We start from the raw sequence: 19,800 nt of genomic DNA on the forward strand, positions 1-19,800 counted from the left end.
ACAGAGAGCAGCATAAATGTATTCCTTAGTCATCTCCTGCCCTTCTCCTTTCATAACTATGCCATTTACGTTTTAAGACAGATGTTGACAATTCTGGGATGCAAATGGGCAAGGATCTAAAATATGCTTAATGCAGCATTTCATGCCCTGCCGCTGGTACAGCAGAAAAAGTGAAGTTGTGGAGCAGAATGTAACCAGTTTGACCCTTCACTCTTCTAATGATAGAGGAGCTTGGGTTTTTTGAAAGTCAGGACTGAATTTTGTATGTAGATTATTGTTATTTACACGTTTGCTCGCATGAAGCATGCTCTTTTCATTTCTGTCGCCTTGCTTTAATAGAGCTCTCACTGAGGTTTTTTGTGTGGGTTTTTTTTTTTTTTTTTTAAGCCTAACCTGCAGCTCGCAGCAGCACCACCTTCTTTTCACCATTCTGTTCACAAATGTCAGGCAAATGAAAAGAAGGAGCTTCAGGCTAACTTCTGCCTAACTAGGTGTTCTGCTTTGTTGATCCCACAAACCATCCCCCGGGCACTCAGCCACCTCTACCAAAGGGAGAGATCAAAGAATTGTCAGGTTTCTTCTCTAGATAATCCTGCGTGGCATAGGCAATTACCCTTCATTTCACACAGAAGTTCTGTAAAACGGGATTCTGTATTTAATATGCTGCTATGTTTTTAATTAGAATATCTGACGTGGAAAGAATCAGAAATGGTATTTGCTTTCCCATAACAAAGTCCTGCTGAAATGACAGAAAGGTGTAGTGGTAAATTAAAACAGTCCAATAAATATTTTTGTGTACCACCTTCCCGTCATGAGCTATCTTTACTCAGAGATAAGGAAAATAAATGGCCCTGACCCCTTGCAATCCGAAAGCAAAAAACAGCCTGGAAAAAAAGAATACTCGGTCCAGTACAACGATTCATTGCTGGAACACAAAAATCCATTGTTTATGAGTGATGAGAGATAAGAGATATTTTTCTTTCCCTTCTGAACTATTTTAGACATGCATAGAAAAGCTTGTGTGTATCAACATTCGATATTGCATCCTAACCCTATAAACAATAATAGTCAGTCAGGAACTTGCTTTATTTTTTCTAAAAACAACATTTTTGTCCGTGGGTACCTATTTGCAAACTCTGGCTGAATATTAACATTCAGGTCCGTGTTTTAGCAAGTGTGAAATGTTGCCAAATTTCAGTTATTTCGGATAAGAAGAAAAGCTTTGGACTAAGGAAGAGTGACGCAAGTTCCCAAGTATTAAAGAAGTATCAGTGTACTATACACTTCCCTTTACGGTGCAGATCATCTGTCTCCATTCTCTTTGGTTTTAAATTTCATTTTATTCATGTTTATGTATTTACACGTGGAAATGGCATGAAGCTGTGCCGGGGAAAGTTCAGATTGGACATTAGGTTTTTATTTTATTCATACGTGGAGGTGATAGCAGGGAGAGAGAAGCTCCTTACAGGTCATAGTGAAGCCTCTAAATTCCAGCTGGCAAACAGAAGGAATGAGGATAGCTCCCAAACGGCTGTTCACCATGAACGAACTGCAGCGTTCTGAGTAGGCATCATTCTCCAAGTGATTGTAATTGCGGGAACTGGGCAGGAAATAAATCTCACCTTAGCTGAGAGGTGTAGAGCAAAACTTATTGTGACTTGGAGACACGCAATTCAAAATACAAGCTAAAAAGGATGAAAAGCAAACCCCACATCTTTAAACGGCAGTGCAAATAGTTTAAATACAGTAGTCATTACTTAAAGTAGTGGTTTTGATTTGATCAGAATTTTTAAAGAGCTTTTCAGCCATTTTTTTTACCTGAAGAAGAGCTAGTCCCAGAGACTGCCCGATAGCTGGTGGCTGAGTAACTGCATTATGAATTTCTCTTGAATTCAGAGCACAAGTGTTTCTAATAACAACCATAAATAATTGAGTCCTAAAGTGTCTTGATTCCTTAGATGCCATCGCACGTTTTTAATAGGAGAGACTGCTGTGGAAAATCAGCATCTTAACTCATTCTGTAAAAACGTTAAAGTTTTGGACACAGCAGCAGTTCTCTAATCCTGCTCAGAATGCCGATGGCTTGTCAGCGACTAACAAGGGTGGAGGACGTCTTACATCCAGCTGCCTTTGAAGAGCACTTAAACACTTCATCTTAGGCAGGGGAGGAGAGTCTCGTGCTATTCTGGTGCTCCTGTGCTTACCCGTGTTCTCGAATGAAGTCTCGGACACAAGAAGAGCTGCACATCTATGGATGACTGGGGTTTGGTCTGCACCAGGCTATCTAGGCAGTTGAGTGATGCAAATACTAATACTGATGGCAACAAGGCTGCGAATTAAACCTTCCTATTAAGTCACTAAACATTAACATTGCACATTTTCAATGCAAGCAGGCTGTCAATGATCTGTGCTTTGGAGGCACAAGTCCCATTTAAACCATCAGTTTTTGTAGGGAGGAGCTTTTATGGAGAAGCCAGTGTTTAGGCTTTCTGCGTGGAACCATCAAAACGTTGAAGTATATGAAGATTCTGAGAAAAGAGCATGTATGTGAGGAAGGTTAGATCAAAGATGACTTTGTGTTTGCCTAACAATATTGTTGTCCAAGAGAAGAAAGGTGGTGTTTTAGTTATAGAAAACCTTCTGACTGCCTCGAAGCTGCTGCTTGCCTTCGAGTGGTAGGCAAGCTCGCGTTTTCACCCTGATCTGTTCCATATTTAGGACAGAGTCAAATCTCAACATGTGCTGCATTTTTTTCCTGTGTCATATTTCCCAGTTTTTTTGCATGATCAGGTGGGAATGCGACCAAAAATTACTGACTATACTCAATCCAATCCAAGATGCTGCAATGGGTTAGCTTGTTATGACTTTCAAGATATATATGTATATTTTCCTCTCATGTTTACATTTAGAGAAAGAGGTAAAGAGATTGAAAAAAAAAAAAAACCCACCCTAATAGTCCAAATATATAATTTTCTTTTTATTATTGTTATTCTATATTTTCTTAGTCTGGCTCATTCAACATTGTGCTGTCATTGTTACAGCAACTCTTTTATTATGTCATATACGCACAAAGAAGAAGGGATACTAACTAACAAAACCTGTTTTTCTCAGGAGGGAGCTCTACATGCCTGGGTATATTTCCTGACTCTGCCCTTCCTTTTCTCTGCGTGCTTCCCTGGAGCACAAGTTATTCCAGGTTGACGTTTGGAAGAAGCTGCGGACACAGCACTTCTCATCTAAACAGCCAAAGTTCACTAGAAGACTGTGTTGGTGTCTGGGCTCCCCCTGCACGCCTGGGGATTCATGGAAATAGTGTGCTTCTAAAGAGTTGTACCTGTGGCACCCAACACAAAATTCTTCCTAAAAGCTGAAATAGTGTGTTGCTTAGAAGCTCCTTCAGCTCAGCTGGACTACCTGAAATGCGGGAGGAAAAATAGCAGCTTCTAGTGTTAAACGGGATAGATTTGCAGAGGGCAAGAAACGTATCCAGTTTGTTGGGGGAAGCTTGCCCTTGTGAGCCTTTATCCGTAGTGTAAGAGTGTAGGGCAGGGGAACGGGTCACAGAAAAAAACCCAAACCAACAAAACAGGTCATTAAAAGTCCAAATATGTCTAAGCTTACAGCAGCTTCATTTGTGACGTATTTGCCGGGGTTACCCGGTTGGGCTGTCAGCTTCTGGGTCTTGGATGTGCCTCCTAAACACGGCGCAGGCAGAGGTGTCGGAGGGCATTTCTGGGCATAGAGAGGCTGAAGCCCTGGGCATGGTGAAAGTGGGCTTTTCCCAGGAATCCAGAGCTAGAAGGACAATGGTGCTTTAGATCCAGAGTTTAGGTCCAGACAGATCTGAAAAACACGCAGGTCATATGTGCATCACCAGTACTAAAGTACGCTGATGGAGCAGAGACTGCTGGGCACTCTTGAGCACTGAAAAACTGCAGAGAAAAGAAACTCAGACATCCTCAAGGATATCAAGGCAAACTCCTCCTCTTACAAGAAGTCACAGTGTCTTCACTGGCCATAAAGGAAAGGTAGAACTGCAGTTCTTAAGGTCTTATGTGAAAAACCTCACATAGTAGAATGCAGGAAACTCAATTTATCTGTCTCAGAAAGATGAAGGGCTGAGCCAACCCTGCTGGGACTAAAGCAGTCGCACCGTTTCATGCTGTATAAAACGTGAAATACAAAGCTAATATCCAAAGCAAAATGGGTACCGATACATTGTGATATCAGATAAGCCCAGATATTTGATTTTGGTCTGCTGCTGTCTTCTGATTTCTCTCCTAAGGGCGCAGTGAACCACTTTGGAGATGGAAAACAGTTCATCTTGGCAATTGGCCCTGACACGCCTCCTGAGCAGAGTCCAGGTTTTTTTGTTGATCTTGGGTTTATGGTGGTTTTTTTTTCAATAGGGTGCCCATAAGAGAGAAATGTTCCAATGATGAGCAGGAGCTCATGGTTTGATTTGCGCTATTCATCAAGGGGAGGCAGAGCCAAAATTTATCTTGTATACAACAAATAACTGCTGTCAGACCTCAGATAAAATGTCTGAATTGAAGTTGATTGCTGGGAATAATTTTCTGAGAGAGCAAGTGATTTTCTTTCCTTGAACATGCTTTGTGTCCTCATGCCTTCAGAAGCTAGCAGGCAAACTGAACTTGTTTTGGACTGACGGTGTCTACATCGTGTAGTTTTTTCAGCCTGGGTCGAGACCTTGATGCTGTTTCAAAGAGGTAATATTGGTGTTTCAAATGATGAAACATAAACAGAAGAGTATTAAAGCACTCACCCGTGTGGCCAGAGGTCAAGATAACCTGACTTCAAGAAATGACATATGAAAATCTGTGCCTTTTATGTCAGTGGCATAATTTTGCCCTTCTGTAAGTAGAGTAGTCGGTACATCAGATAAATGTTAATGCCCAAAACTTCAGATTTACAATGATGATAAATCCCCTGTAGTTTGTCACATTTAACCATGCCTATAAACCGTGACTCTTGCCTCGTGAGGTGTTTATTGTGTATGCTAAATGAAGAGGGGATATTATGAAAAATACAATGTGAAGCTATATAATTAATGATTGTAATAAAATGAGTTTGCAGAAAAGGAAGGAACTAAAAGTGGAACTGTTAAAGAGCTTTTAAGTGTATAGTTTGTGCTTTTCTTTTTAAGTCTTTGTCCAAGTTTTACAATAGGGAGATGGGAATTAAAAAAAAACAAAACAAAAAAAAACCCTGTTACACCTTTCTGCCATTATGCATTGATCTTGTAGAGAGAAGGAGATAGGAGAGGGAAGGAGACCTGAATTTTATTGAGATAAAAATAAGTAAAATTCTCTGTGAAAAGAAAGGGCCATGGCGTCATGGTAATTGTTTTCCGAGAACAGAAAGCTAGTCCCCTCTCTGTATTTTTCTTCCCTCTCTCCTCCTCTGTAGAAGTGATGTGCTCAGACTGTCATGGTAGAGATTGCTGCTTTTGTAGTAAAATACAAGCGCGTCTCTTCAGAGGTTTGGTGATTATTTTGGCTGGTTACCAGCCTTTGATTCAGGAGAATAAATGACAGAAGTGAAGGGATTATTTTCTAAAGTTAGGAACAGAGTGAGTAAGGGTTTTTTTTTCCTTTCACGTTCCAAAGGCAGACTGGGAAAGCAGCTTTGACGCTACAGCTCCTTCTGTGTGCTTTTCTATCTGTGGGAGATCTTTAGGCAACCTAAATATAGGGTTACTGTCAATATTCTTGTATTGAATTCAGCTTTTGTTAAGCCTGATCTCACATATTGAAAATAAAATCAGAACTCAAACAAAATATGCAAATGTTATGTCAGTGTAAGAGGAAAGGGGAAAAAAAATGCCCAAGGACTGACTGACGAATCTATTTAGGAATGAGGCAGAAAGCTTTTTATTTTCAGTATGGAAGCTCTGTGAAGAATACGTTAACGCATCTGACAAGTTGTCATTGAGAGCTCTCACTTTTTTGGAGGACACTGATAGACACTCTACAGAATCACAGAATGGCAGGGGCTGGAAGGGACCTCTGGAGATCATCCAGTCCAACCCCCTGCCAGAGCAGGGTCACCCAGAGCAGGTGGCACAGGAACGTGTCCAGGCGGGTTTGGAATGTCTCCAGAGACGGAGACTCCACCACCTCTCTGGGCAGCCTGTGCCAGGGCTCTGCCACGTGCCATGCTCACGTTTGGTATCATTTCTTGAGTGTAGGTTCCAGGACAGTAAGAATCGACTGCATGGGAAGTGACAACAAGATTCCTGCATGTGGCAACCACTGACAGCACTTTTCTGCACCTGAATTCGGGGATGTACTGAAACTACCGGTGCAAATGAGTTAAAAGATTTAGTGAATTAAGAATTAGATGCTACAGTAACTAGGCTTAATGATATGATTACCCCAGCTAACTGTTTGTACTATAAGCTTTCCAAGATGTTCAAATACATTAAAATACCTATTGAGTTTGAATATAATGGTATCCTTTCTCCAAATCTAAAAGGCTGTGTCTAATTACAACCATTATTCTATATAATTTTAAAAGAGGCTATTAAAGATATGTTTACAGATACTTAATTCATTCCTTAAACTTTTATTGCTTTTTAAACTTGAAATGTCCAAGACCTTTTCCGTTCAAGTACTTCACAACAAATAAAATGTTTGAAATAAAAACTGTGTAAAGTTCTAGTTCACCAGAACTAGAATTTCACTGTGTAAAATTAGTTCAACTTATTTGTTGTTGTTCTTTGAAGGATCCTTAATAGGAAAATAAGAAGCGTCATCTTGAATCCTTATCTATGACTTAGAAGTCAGAACTTCTCTCCTGACTCAACAAGAATTTGTAACCTAAAAATCTCACGGATTAATCTGATTTTGAATAGCCCCTTTCTAGCAAATTTACAGAATGTGTACCTGATCGGACCCTTCATTTTGAAGCATTTAATTCAGAATCTCGATCAAATCAGGCTCTATTATACTTCACATGTTTTTACTGATAAACGTCACATTCTGCTATAGAAAATTATCACTATTAATCAGGACGCAAAGCTGAATTTGACAGTGACATGTTATTTGCTAAGTAACATAAACGCTCACATTGTAAGCAAGAAGTTGTCATTTCCCTCTGACAAGCTCCTGCTTATTATGCTCTTGATAATTTAATGCCTGCTCTTATTTCTAAAGCACTAAGTGCAGATTAAATCATGTCTGTTTTGCCTACATGCTGGTAACCTTGGGCTGGGTTTTTTTGCTAGTAGACTGGATAATGAGACAGTATTGGTAAATCCTGTTAAACCTACCTAAATCTCTAAAACAGAGTCCATCTCCTAACTTAAAATATTTTCATCGTGTTTTGGTTTTGAACTATATTCTGTTGCCAGGCTACTTTGTCACAAAAACTGGAAATCGTGAGAGCCATCTAATAAATGTGTGTCCTTTCAAAGGGGTAGGCATTCAGTTCTTCACATTCTGGGTTACTGCAGGGGCTTCTCAAAGCAACATGCGTAGAAGTTACTTGCGAACTGTTAACGTATTAACAGAAGTATTTCTTATAGCAGCTCATGCTTGCCCAAAGGAACATAAATGAGTAAAAATTTAAGGATTACAACTCATTCTTACTTTGGTTCTGAAATACGAGTAGAGTCTGTTACTTAAGCCAACCATGGCCAGGCTGAGGGGGAGTGGAGGATAATGAAGCTAGTTAGTCCAAAGAAAGTGATGACTTGACTTCCTGTGTTAATTAAGTGCATTTCCTTAATTAAGCAGTGCCGTTGGCACAGCTGTTTGGCCATCACCCCAAGAGGTGATGCTGACCTTTTACGTGAAACCAACCACATCTGCTGCGTGACCACAGTACAGCGTAGCTCTTTAGATGCACCCCTGGTGAGCAGTAGATGTGCTGGGTCTGTGTCGCCTCTTTGCTTTCTATTTGGTTTATCTTTGTTCTTCTTGTATCTGCTGCCCAGTTCCCTTTGTGCAGAGCCAGTTGTCGTCTTCTGTATGTCTACAGTGGTTAGTACAATAAGGCGCTGCTCTTTGATGAGCTACAACATCATTTTCAAATAAAGAACAAAAAGTAATCAACTGTGACACTTACGAGAACATCATTTGTTCTCCCTCCCTGCTCCCAGCCCTTTGCAAATCCCGTTTTCTGAGGCAGAATCTGGGTTGTCTCATTCCAAGTAACATCCTGATTCCTTTTAGTTGCGTTACAGAACGGTGGGCACCTGTGTCAAAGAGCTGGAAAAGATTTATTGTTTCTGCAGCGACGTGTATTGGTGCACAGTAGTAGCAACAGCAAAACGTGTGAAATGACGTTGTATCTTCTCCTTATTTTGGAATTGTGCAAAGGAGGGTTCAAATGGAATTTTAGTTCCTTTGCATTTGCTTGAATGAGAGAGGTTTTTTCAAGAAAAACTACAAGCTTCTAATTTTGGAAATAAAGCTTCCAGTGTTTTCAGTGGGATGTGGACCTAAATTTGCAGTGATGTCCTGGATGGAATTACCCTTTTTTCTCTAAGGCCAGCTTGTTCTTGCGCACAATATTCAAGAAAGCTTTCGCTATTCAGTAATAAATGTGCACTCCTGAAATGCGATGGACTAGGTTTCTGTAGGGATGTTTACAGTTTGTTAGCACAGGAGAAGTTGGTTTTCATGTTCTTTTCATTTCTTTTTAGCGTAAGCATGTCATGTCCAGCACTTGAAGATCTGCTTATTGAATACTTATGTTTCTGAACAGTTTTGAAATGTGTTCACACTGTAGAGAAATCTTTACCCTTGACTGTCAACTATGGGCTAATATGAGTGAGGAGCGCAGAAAGAATTACCAGACCATTGAAAATTCATTTTATCCAAGTTTATTATTTTCCCTGAAAATGAGAAGAAATACATTTAAAACTCCTACATGAAAGAACATATTGAGTTGGCAAAATGCTATAAGGGAGCTCACCTTCTAAAGTTTTTGATTACTTGCAGTTTTAAATGATGAAATTTAGCAAAAAAAACCCTATGAATTTGATCATCAAGGTCGAGTGATGATATCTTGGCCCTATTACTCAGTTGTTATAATGATTTACTGAAAATGATATTGAGCTATGCAATTGACACCAGGTAAGGATTAGAGGGTTCTTTCTTTCCTATTTTACCCTGGCATATCCAACCTAAATTGCCTCCAGCTGCTGGAGTGTTTTGGGAGGTTTCTATGTGCCATCCTGTTCCGTGAAAGCAGGTTTTAATGCGAAGTCATAGCCTTTTAGAATTCCGTAAGAGACGATATTGTGCCACGATGCATCTGTCTCGTCTTCTTATCTGTGTCTTTGCTGGTGGCTTGAAGGTGTTATCCATGTATAAAATAAAATCGGTATGATCAAACATTTAAAATGTCCGTTAATATTTCAGCGACTCTCAGTAATAAAAGTCTATTTATTTTTTTTTTTCCCCCTCTCTCAGAACAAAAGCCTCAAAAACAAGCTCCTGTCAGGAAACAAGCTTTGTGGTATTCATGCAGAAGAGGTAAGTAAGGTTCCTCTCTGTTCTAAATCTAACAAACCCCAAAGAAGCTTGTGTCAAAGTCTTTTCTGCTGATGTTCTGGTATAGGTTATATATTATCTGTGGACGGTGGGCGTTCCTAAAGCGCTCTCATCTCAACTGATTTCTGGGACATCACTCAAAGCAACTCAAATGTATTAGAAAGCAAGCTGCAAACTCAAGTTTTAGACAAATTAAATAAAGTTGCGGCATTCTTGTGAAAAGTATATATAGCTCTGTAGATGTATATTATTCATCTGTAACGTATATAAAACTGATTTCCTTTCCCTGATCTCCGTGCCTAGAATAAGACGGGAATAGCTAGATGCCTTTTAAAAAATAATTTATACAGAGAGGAAAGCTTTATTATTATTGATTTCTAGAATGTCTCATTACCTCAAGGTAAAAAGGGTCACTTTATAAAAGGCAGGGAAAGAAATCTCCCTTCTACCGAAGAGCGAGCTAGCAAAGATCTTTGATGATACAAAAGCCCTATTTTTTTTGCAAATACATAAACGTACAAGTAAATGCATTCACGCGAGCAGTCCCTTTAGCAATTTAACTTTTCTTGAAAGAGGATATTACTATATATGAATCTGATTTACTCATTTGCATGACTTTAGTCATGGCTTTTTGCATATATAACTTCTGCGGAAGTCATTGCACCTTGCCAGAATGAAAGAAAAGCCCAATGCTTTTCTTCTTGACCAAAATTTTCATAATTATGGTCAAATGTGTTTTCTTCACTAAAGACTCTACTTTTTAACTTTGAGGTCAAAACTTATGAGGTCAAAATAGCGATTTCTAGTTATACTAGCTATTTACCTTAACTGAAGATCTGCAAGCAGCACTGTTTCTGAGAAATCCTCAATGGTAGGAAATAATACGGTTTTGTTTGTTTGGGGTTTTTTTTGCTACCTTGTCAAAATCTGTGTTATCTTCCTGTATCACCATTCTTGCTTTCAAACGTGCCACAGTATATGAATACAAATATATTTTCTTCCCTTGTTTACTGCTAAAAAAACTGGCAGTGTGTGCAACACAGCTTTCGTTTTCCTCTCTTTTTCAAGTTTGTTTTTCCTAGCTGCATAACATCTTGACTGTTCGGTAATTAACTTGAAGATCTTTTCCCTGATTATGTCTCCTTTAATATTTAAAACATAAATGTCTTTAAAACTAAGGGCGAAGCCTAAGATTAAATTAAATTTAGTGTAGTGTGACGAGCCTTGCTGTCAGAGAATTTCAGGAAACTAAACATAAGCCAGTTAACTCTCAAGGCAGCAGATTGTGAGTGTATGTTAAACCTTAGGAATCTCAGACTTTATGAATCATCCTGGCAAATTTCTGCCTTTTTAAGTGGGTTAGTGCCATTGGAACAAGCAAAGATGCTTCTGGAGCACCCTTTTTTGTTGTTGGTTTGCCAGTTAGGTGGTGTCAGCCAGAGAAACGCAGTGTGTTTTCTGCTCTTTAATTAAGTACTACACTCACCAAGCAGAACAAGTGTGTGGAATCAGTATTCTTTTAGTTATTAGATCAAATACCCTTCATGGATAGAATCGCCTACCAGGAAGCTCCTGCTCCGTTCTGCTCTCTCAGGGTGCACACAAAGGGTTTTAGTGTGCGCTGTGATTCCTTGTCCAGTTGCACGTCTGGGAGGATGTTTGTGATCCTATACAGTTTATACGGCTGGCTTTTCGTCTCCAGGAATTCAGACCCCTGGAGGAAGGAAGGCAGGGTGGTGCAAACCTCAGACTTCCCAAGACACAGAAAAGGACACGTGCCAGGGAAATATTCCCAGATGCTGCAGTTTAGAGACGGCTATCAGCCTGTGTCTCATGATGGTCTTATCTGGCTGACTGCACCAAATGGTCTCAGTTTTGTAAGTCCTCTCCCTAGTAGCATAGAAAAGCCATAAAACAAGAAAATTTGATCACAAAGAATTACAGGGCATATACATGATTTTGAGTCACTTATATTGCTCACTGAATACGTTTAGCTCCAGAACTTAATTTCATCGCAGGTCTGTGATTTGGTGAATGAGTGATATCTTAATCGTAACTCTTAGATTCCTCTATAGCCAGTTTGGATGCATTGTATGGAACAGGCACAGTATAATTTCTTAAACACAACTCCTAGAACAATTAAAGTTGGTTAAGGTTTTCGCATTGGTCTGCTTGATGAGGAATATATTCCATAGCTCTACCGATTGCATTGTCCAGATCGGAAGAGAGGGCGATTGTGCGTAGGCAATTGGCACGTTCTGCTGCGTGGATGAAATAACAGCAGGTGTAGTTACAGAAGAAAGAAGTGAACTGAACTGATCTTGGCTATTTGTTTCAGATTTGATGGACTGCAGTAACCAATTTTGCCTTAGTTCTTAAATATTTAAAGCAAGTGCTAAAATTTTACCTTTAGATTCATTTATCCTTCCCAAAAGTCTGTCACTGAATTGGCCTGCACCAATTGGAGAGACATCAAATCTTTCTAAAAGATTTCTAAAAGCTCCAATCTACAGAAGATAACGCTACCATCCGTAATATGTTGTGTTTATGGATATGCTGTTTCAGTAAACGTGGAATAGAGTTCTAATCCATTCCAAGGAGTTCTAAACATTTGCTATTAAGTAACGTGAGAAAGCTTATTGAATATTGGTTCAGACTGTGGATTTGATGAAATATAAATTATTTTTTAAACAAAATTCTTAGATAAAGAGTGAAATAGTTGTGTGTAACATATATAAAATATTTCTATTATATTTTGGTTAAATAAGCAAAAGAATGTATAGACCGTTGCTTAAAATTATTTTAAGGATGAATTTAATAATATTTAAAATAAATATCAGCCTAAGCTGATACAGATCAGCATAAATATGCCCATTTTAGAGGACATGGTCGCAAACTGTGATCCTAGTTCATTTCGATACTTTCTGGAGCTCCGTGGACATTACAAAGCAGCAGCTATGCGACACTACGAAAACTCCCTCTAAGAAAAAGAAGATTCTTTGAAGGTGGTGCCTTCAGTTACGCTCCATGGAAAGCATTAGTAACAGCTCATGTCTACAATGTGTAGGCCAAACGGTTATCCACAGTAGTACTAACTCGTGTGTGTTCTTCAGGTGAGTGCCATTTTACATTTTCCTTGGTACTTTTGCCTGGTTTAGAAATGCTACCCTGGAAAAGAAACTGACTTTGGTTTTGATTATTTTTTCTGCATTTTAAAGCTGATCTAGTTTCTGCTGCTGTCAGAACTTACTCCCTTTTTTTTTTTTTTCTGTTCTTAAAAGTAAATATTTAAAATTAAAAACACCCTGATTTTATTACCCTTACTTTCAGTCAAAAAAGATCCAAGCCCAGCTGAAAGAGCTTCGTTATGGGAAAAAGGATTTGATTTTTAAGGTAAGTTTTATTTCACTATACCTAAACTATTAAAGTTAATATAGTATTGAAGTAATGTGGGAGTATGATAACTGCCTTTATTACTGTAGTTCTAAGGAATCATTTCCTTCTCAAGATACCAAAAAGAGCTCAAAGCACCAAAGACAGACATAATAGCGTAATGCAATTTCAGAAATATCATCTATTTTGGTTGCTTTTTTTTTTTTTTGCAAACCTCTATAACAGGCACAGTGTTTTTTGTTAAATTACTCTCGCAAGGAAGAGAAGATTCAAAGCCTAAAAAGTTGCCTTTGTTTTTAAATAGAGAAAAGCAGTGGAAAGTATTTAGTTTATGACTATCTGTATTTACATGCTCACATAAAGAGCAACGTTCTAATTTCCTGATGGTGATCAAAGTCTGTTGCCCTATTCCATTTTTCATCTTTCTAACTGAACAATAGAATATTTTACAGATGGTTCTTGTTTTTTCTTTGATTAGCAGTCCTCCAGGGCAATGCCATTTATTGTGCAAGAAAGACAGGGACCTGTTGGTGCGGGTCCAGAGGAGGCCACAGAAATGATGAGGGGGCTGGAGCCCCTCTGCTGTGAGGACAGGCTGAGAGAGCTGGGGGGGTTCAGCCGGGAGAAGAGAAGGCCTTTTCAAGACCTAAAGGAGGCTTATAAGAAAGACGGGGACAGACTTTTTAGTGGTAGGACAAGGAGTAATGGTTTTAAAGTAAAAGAGGGTAGATTCAGACTACATTTAAGGAAAAATTTTTTTACAATGAGGGTGGTGACACACTGGCCCAGGTTGCCCAGAGAGAGGTGGTAGATGCCCCATCCCTGGAAAACATTCAAGGTCAGGTTGGACAGGGCTCTGAGAAACCTGATCGAGTTGAAGGACTCCCTGCTCATTGCAGGGGAATTGGACTTGATGACCTTTAAAGGTTCCTTCCGACCCAAACCATTCTATGATTCTATGATCGTCAACCCTTAAAGCAAATTTTTTGTGTTTGTGATAAGCTTGAGCAATGGAATGTTCCTCAGGTCTCTGGATCCAAATTCCTGCTATATGATGAAATGTCTTTATCAAAACTGAAGTGTATAGAAAAAAATGTTTGTGGTTTATACAATCCAAATGACTAGCCAGTCTAGCTAGCATTTAAAAAATTTTTAAAATAAAAGGAGGTGGGGGGAGACAGGGGGAAAAAAAAAAGAACATACAGACATTTTGCTGAAGTGCATCAAGCCCTTGTTAACGGAGGGAGAAGTTAATCCCTGTTAAAGAAGGAAGAGAGAGATTGAGGTCACCTGACTGGAGGCTGCTAATTGAGTAGTGTTTTTATTTCTGGCATAAAGGATGAAGATAAGTAGTCATCTTCAAAATGACTAGAGCTAGAATTACTTACAAAGTAATTCATCTCAACGTGAGGTCCAAATTGCCTTCTGGAAGTATTTAACTCTCTCTATTGTATGCATAGTACTGTAAAGATTGAATAACGTAGACCGTTTAAAATATGCAGTGTGATTTGTGTGGTTTTTTAATTTTTTTCTTTCTTTCTCTTTTTTTTTCATGCTCAGGCTAATTCCAAGGTTTTTCAGGAACATTTATTTCTGGTCATCATAAGACACAATCTAAGGGTTTGGAGATAAAGTCTAGGCATATTATATATCTGTGCAGTGAAATTTTAATACCAGCTAGCATTAACAAAAATAATACATTTTTTTCTTCAAATTCAGTTTAGCTGTAATTGCTAGTTTGAATACGGGAAAAAAATTATAGCTTCTAAACTTGCCTGGGTGGAAAGCTTGTTTTCTTTGGCTGAGGTAGTTCAGTACTACCGTCTACTTGTTTTCATGCTGCTAATATGCAGTGATCCCAAAAATGGATCTGAATCGTGCAAGGTTGTGCAGTAATGCTCAGCAAGGGAACACTCCTACCCTAAACTGCCCACCTGGAAAGAGCTTACAGAAGCAGAGAAGGAAAACACGAGCACGAAGAAGTGACCAAATGGGAAAGGCTGTCTGGGCAAGTCCCTGGCACACGTAAAGTGAAATCCACCTTCTCCTGATGCTAGTTCAGTAAACTATGTCAATTCAGTGCTGAAGGTGTAGATAGAAACATCGGGGGTTTGCGGTGGAGGGGAGGGAGTTTACTTGTGTTATAACGGAGGCAATGCTTCCAGTGAATGTGAATAGAAGTGTGTCTCCTCTGACTGGATATGGACGTCTGCACTGAAGGCTCCATTTCTAATCCTTGGAGACTCTGGGAAATACATCTTCTAAAGACTACGTCTACATTTGATCACTTGAATCATGCCTTAAACTCTTTGACCTACATTGAATAGACATAGTTCTTGATTATGAGGGAACACTAGGGCCACCAGCCTAGATGTAGGCCCCGAGTTATGTAGGGTGAGCTCTGCTCTGAATGCACTTACTTGCAAAATAGGGAATATGTTACTTGCTTTTTAGGGAAATTATTAACTAGTGTAATTGAAAATGCTTTGAGAACTTTAGATGGATGATGTTAATGAATTGTGTATTCCAATTGAATTGTGTTGATTCCAAAGTCCCACATACTGGGAACTGCACATGCAAATTCCTGAAACGCCTGTTGACCATGTGCAGTTCTGGATGTGACTGCCTGATTTGCTAATTTGATATATCCTTTATGTCTAGTCAGAAATATTTTTGTCAGGTTTATTCATTGGTCTTTTTTATGGCTAAAGGAAATTTGATTTATGAGTAAAAGGGAAGAGCAAACTTATGACGTCCTCCTAAATAATCACATAGATGTGGGAAAGGGTAGGTTCGGCATGCTGTTTTGTGTGTGTGTGTGTTTCAGGTCTGAAGTAAGAAATACTGGATGGAATAGAAGCCATTTGGTACAGAGTGGAAAATTTTTAAAATGTCTGATCAGAGAGATGCTGCCAGGCTTGGGCACGAGCAGGTGGTATTTCACCTCAAGTTGCTTTGAGACTAGAAAGTAAACAGATTTCATGTTATCGTTGCTTTTGAGGCTGTTTTGTGAGGCTCTGATTCTTTCTGATAAAAGACCAAAATGGTGGATGGATAGTCTTCTGCCAGCACAGAGCATGAACAGTGTCCGTGATAATCTCCTGGCTCCTCGTTACTGTCACATTACCGGATTCTACCCTTCCCCCCCTTCCCACTGGGTTCCCACCCCGTGAAACCTTACATTGTCTGTGAGCCTTGCGGAGGACTTTAGGGAATTCTGTTCTCTGCGTAGCTCTGAGCGTTGCAAGCTTCTCATAGCAGTTCACCAGAGGGATGCAAACTTCATATTAGATTTCCAAAGGGCATGAGGGAATCCTTCTGTCTGTGCCCATTAAACTATTGCTTTCTGTGGTGGAATTAATTGTGAAGATCTACGTGAAGTAAGTTAGGGGGTTTTTTTTGTTTGCTTTTTGTTTTGCATAATCAACATCGAGAAACTAGTTCTTAAATTCTGGTAACTATTATTGTCAAGGACTAGAGCTGTGGGGATTAAGTGGGAGAGGAAGATGAAAGGCGGGGGGAAAAGACAGCTTTCTCCTTTAATACTCCAGTGAATTGGTAAATTGTATCTACTTTTCACAATATGTGACAGTAACTTAACAAGTGGGAGTAAATAAAACATGAGTTCGTCGTATTTGGCATGTATTTACTCTTCTTATGTTTTCAAAGTGGTTTATAACCAAGCTGATTAATTATGTGGTGTAAATATCTCTATATTTTTCTGTCTTTGCGTGTCATATAATGCCATATGACAGGTAAGCAGTGAGGGTCACAGAAGTTACGTGATGCGCTCAAGGCTATAGAGGTTGTCGGTGTCTCTACTGAGATCAGAATTTGAGCTCCTGTCTCTTTGTCGGGCTTCAGTCCCTTAAACCACGCAGCGTAGTAGCCTTAAAGAGCTGACAAAAGTTGCTTTGTATTGTAATGAGAAAAATAAGGAATGATTAATAAAAATCGTCACTCAAGCTTCTTAATTTTATAGCTGCCTTTGTAAGTAGGTACTTAATACTTCTGAATGAGTCCACTCTTAATTACTATAATTTAATTATGGTCCTAAAACCCTGATGCAGTGAAGTGCTCTTAACTTTAAATGCTTTGCTAGATCAAGGCCTACGTTTGTTTCAGGCATTCATAACCACTTGTTTTCAAATTACTACTCCTTCATTAAATGTCTTCCCATCATTTGGCTGTACTGACCTAAAGAAGTCATATGTTTTACTAAATTAGAAGAGAATTAAAAATAATTTGTGGTTTTTTTTATTCATGAAATGCATAAATATGTTTGTGTCTGATAGGATTATGAGATGAAGAAAAATAGATCCGGCAATAAATTTCACTATCAGTTTATAGAAGTATCTCATATTTTTGAAATCACTGTTCTTTTAAATATAAGAGGTGAGAATGGTTCACTGTTACAGCTTCGGCATATCTTTGTTTACCTTTTTTGTGATGAATTTCTAAGGATTCTGCTTCAGAGTTTCAGAATTATGAATTTAATCTACTGCTTAATTTGTTTTCCCTTTTGTCATTTAAATTCTGAGACAAAATATATTGATAGACAATCCCCGAAAAAATAAAAGTTCAAATGTGAGCAACAGCTAACTGAGCCTGGCCTAGCAATGTACTCGATCTTTGTTCCATAGTAGAATTTAAACTTAAATAAGCAAGTAAATCGCATTTGCCTTACAAAAAATTAGGCAATTGCTAATAAGTATTCTGTTCGTGGTCTAATCATGAGCTGGACGGTTTAGAATTAGGCACCTTCCTCTCAAGAGCAAACCACGTCTGCTCCGGTTGGGTACACAGTTGGGTTCCTGAAGCGTAGCCATCGAGGCGGGTATTTACACCGACAAAGCACTTGCCTGTGACTCTGGAGGGTCCTTAGCCCTCTCCACATGTTTAGAGCCACCAGGTGCCCAAGCAATAACATCAAACTGAGGACGCCTGAGAAGAAAAGTGCAGGGCTGGGAGATGAGGGGCATCAGGAAGCAGCAAAGACGGAGGCAGGTTATAAATAATGGTTTGGGTTTTTTCTTCCAAAGACTTGTTTCAAGAAAGCGTTTCTGTCTGGGAAACACCTGAATTGGCTTTCTGTATAAGGGGCAAAGGATGTGTTTTAAAGACTTACCTAACTAAACCTATACGTAAAAATCTGACTTTTATAGTCAAAACCATTTTCCAAATTCCTTGAAACGTAGCGCTACACCAATCAATTAATTATTTGGAGGTGTGAAAATAATTTTAAACCATGCACATGGTATGGTAAATAGAGTCAAAGAAAAGCCAAATTATGTGAAATTGTTTTCACATCATACTGACTGGCTATGGTAAATATTTATACCATTCCTCTCTCTAAAGGAAAATTGATGCCACCATATGTGTTTTGTTCCTTATTAGCAGTAATTAATTACATGCCACAGTCAACCTGTATTCCAGACTTGCAAAGTATTTATTTCTGTAATGCAGACTGTGAGATTCTGCATTCCCTACAGAGAAAGAGGTGAAATGATTAAAGAAAAATAAAGACACAAAAAAAAACCCCACAAAGCCACCGAAGACCTGACTGAGCGGAGAACTTCTGCTAAACATTAAAATATAAATGACCTTGTTGCCTGGGCTTGAAATAATTGATGACATAATTTTAAATTTTTGATAACCTTTACAAAAGTGTGCTTGCACATGTATGAAGATGCAAAAGTTTTGTGTTTTCCAATACAATTCTGCTAACTTTGTGTACAGTCAGTGGTCGGGCTTGACCCAAATCCAGCCATTTCATAAACGTACATTCACGGCACCCATGATTTGCACCTGCTTCTATTAAAATTGTTAACAACTGCAGAAATCAGCCGACCTTGTATGTTTGAAAAATGAGTCTGTTTAATACATTTTAAAGGATTCTTCATTTTGTTCAAAGTACCATAAAATACCTGCAGAAAGCTTTCCAAAAGAGCAACATAGTTTTCCTTAAACTGTATTTGTACATTCATTTATTATTTTTTTTTTTTTAGCACGAAAAAAAAGAACGCTCTTATCTTTGTCACTGGTTTTCCATTGCCCTGCAATGCTAAACGTAACTTCTGTAGCTCAGTGTTAAAGGGGGCTGATAAGAGAAAACTGAGGATGGTTTCCTACGGGCCTGTCACATCAGCTTCCCTGCGAGCATTCTGCAACTCGTCTGGCTTTCAGACAGGATCTCCAGCCTGGTGTCCGTTTATTCATCCAATGTGTTTCCTCAGCACCTGGATCTCCTGCGGCCTCCCTTGGGAAATTTAGCAATGCCGCTTAGGAAAAATAAGACAACAATAAAAAAAAAAGCCGTTATAAAATATCAGTTATTAACATAAATTTAATGCAAAATATCAGAGGGGTTTTTTTGGCAGAGATCTTAAACCAGTGACTTGATTAGGGATAAGAAGTTCTATAAGCTACAGGGTGACTTCAGCGCGCTTCGTAACAACTGAACAGAGTCTGGAAGAGGAGACTTACTGGTTATTACACATTTAATGTAAAGCGTTTTTAAGGATATTGTTTTCAGAGGATAACTGTCAAAGACTTCAGATAGGAAAATGTTCTCTAAATGTTTCCCTGACTTTGCCAGAAATGACACAATGAATGAAAGGAGCAAACTGAACGTCCTTTTAGCTATATTTTTATTTATTTTATGATGTTTTCTGTTTGATAAATTTAATCTCATTGGTCAGCTGTGGCTTCTATATTCTTTGATGATTTTATTAGCAAAAAAGAAGTTATTTTTCTTTGGATTGAGTTTATTTTTTCTATAAGCCTTTGCTTTTCTTACAAAGAATGAAGATGAAACGAAAAATGCCCACAATACAAGCAGAGTCTGATAGATGATGAAATGGAAAGTCTGAAAACATTCTTA

General features: G+C 38.8%; 1 protein-coding gene across 1 annotated transcript in view; it reads left to right on the plus strand.

Annotated features, from left to right (window-relative positions):
• The window catches only part of LUZP2 (leucine zipper protein 2), a 211,909-nt gene that overhangs the window by 129,607 nt on the left and 62,502 nt on the right, over window positions 1-19,800 (plus strand). Inside the window, exons 6-7 of the mRNA XM_063332815.1 lie at window positions 9,444-9,506; window positions 12,855-12,917. Coding sequence (XP_063188885.1) covers window positions 9,444-9,506; window positions 12,855-12,917 — 126 coding nt within the window. The remainder of the gene's footprint in view (window positions 1-9,443; window positions 9,507-12,854; window positions 12,918-19,800) is intronic.

The sequence above is a fragment of the Chroicocephalus ridibundus genome, chromosome 4 (assembly GCF_963924245.1).
Source record: "Chroicocephalus ridibundus chromosome 4, bChrRid1.1, whole genome shotgun sequence".
Lineage (NCBI taxonomy): Eukaryota > Metazoa > Chordata > Aves > Charadriiformes > Laridae > Chroicocephalus > Chroicocephalus ridibundus.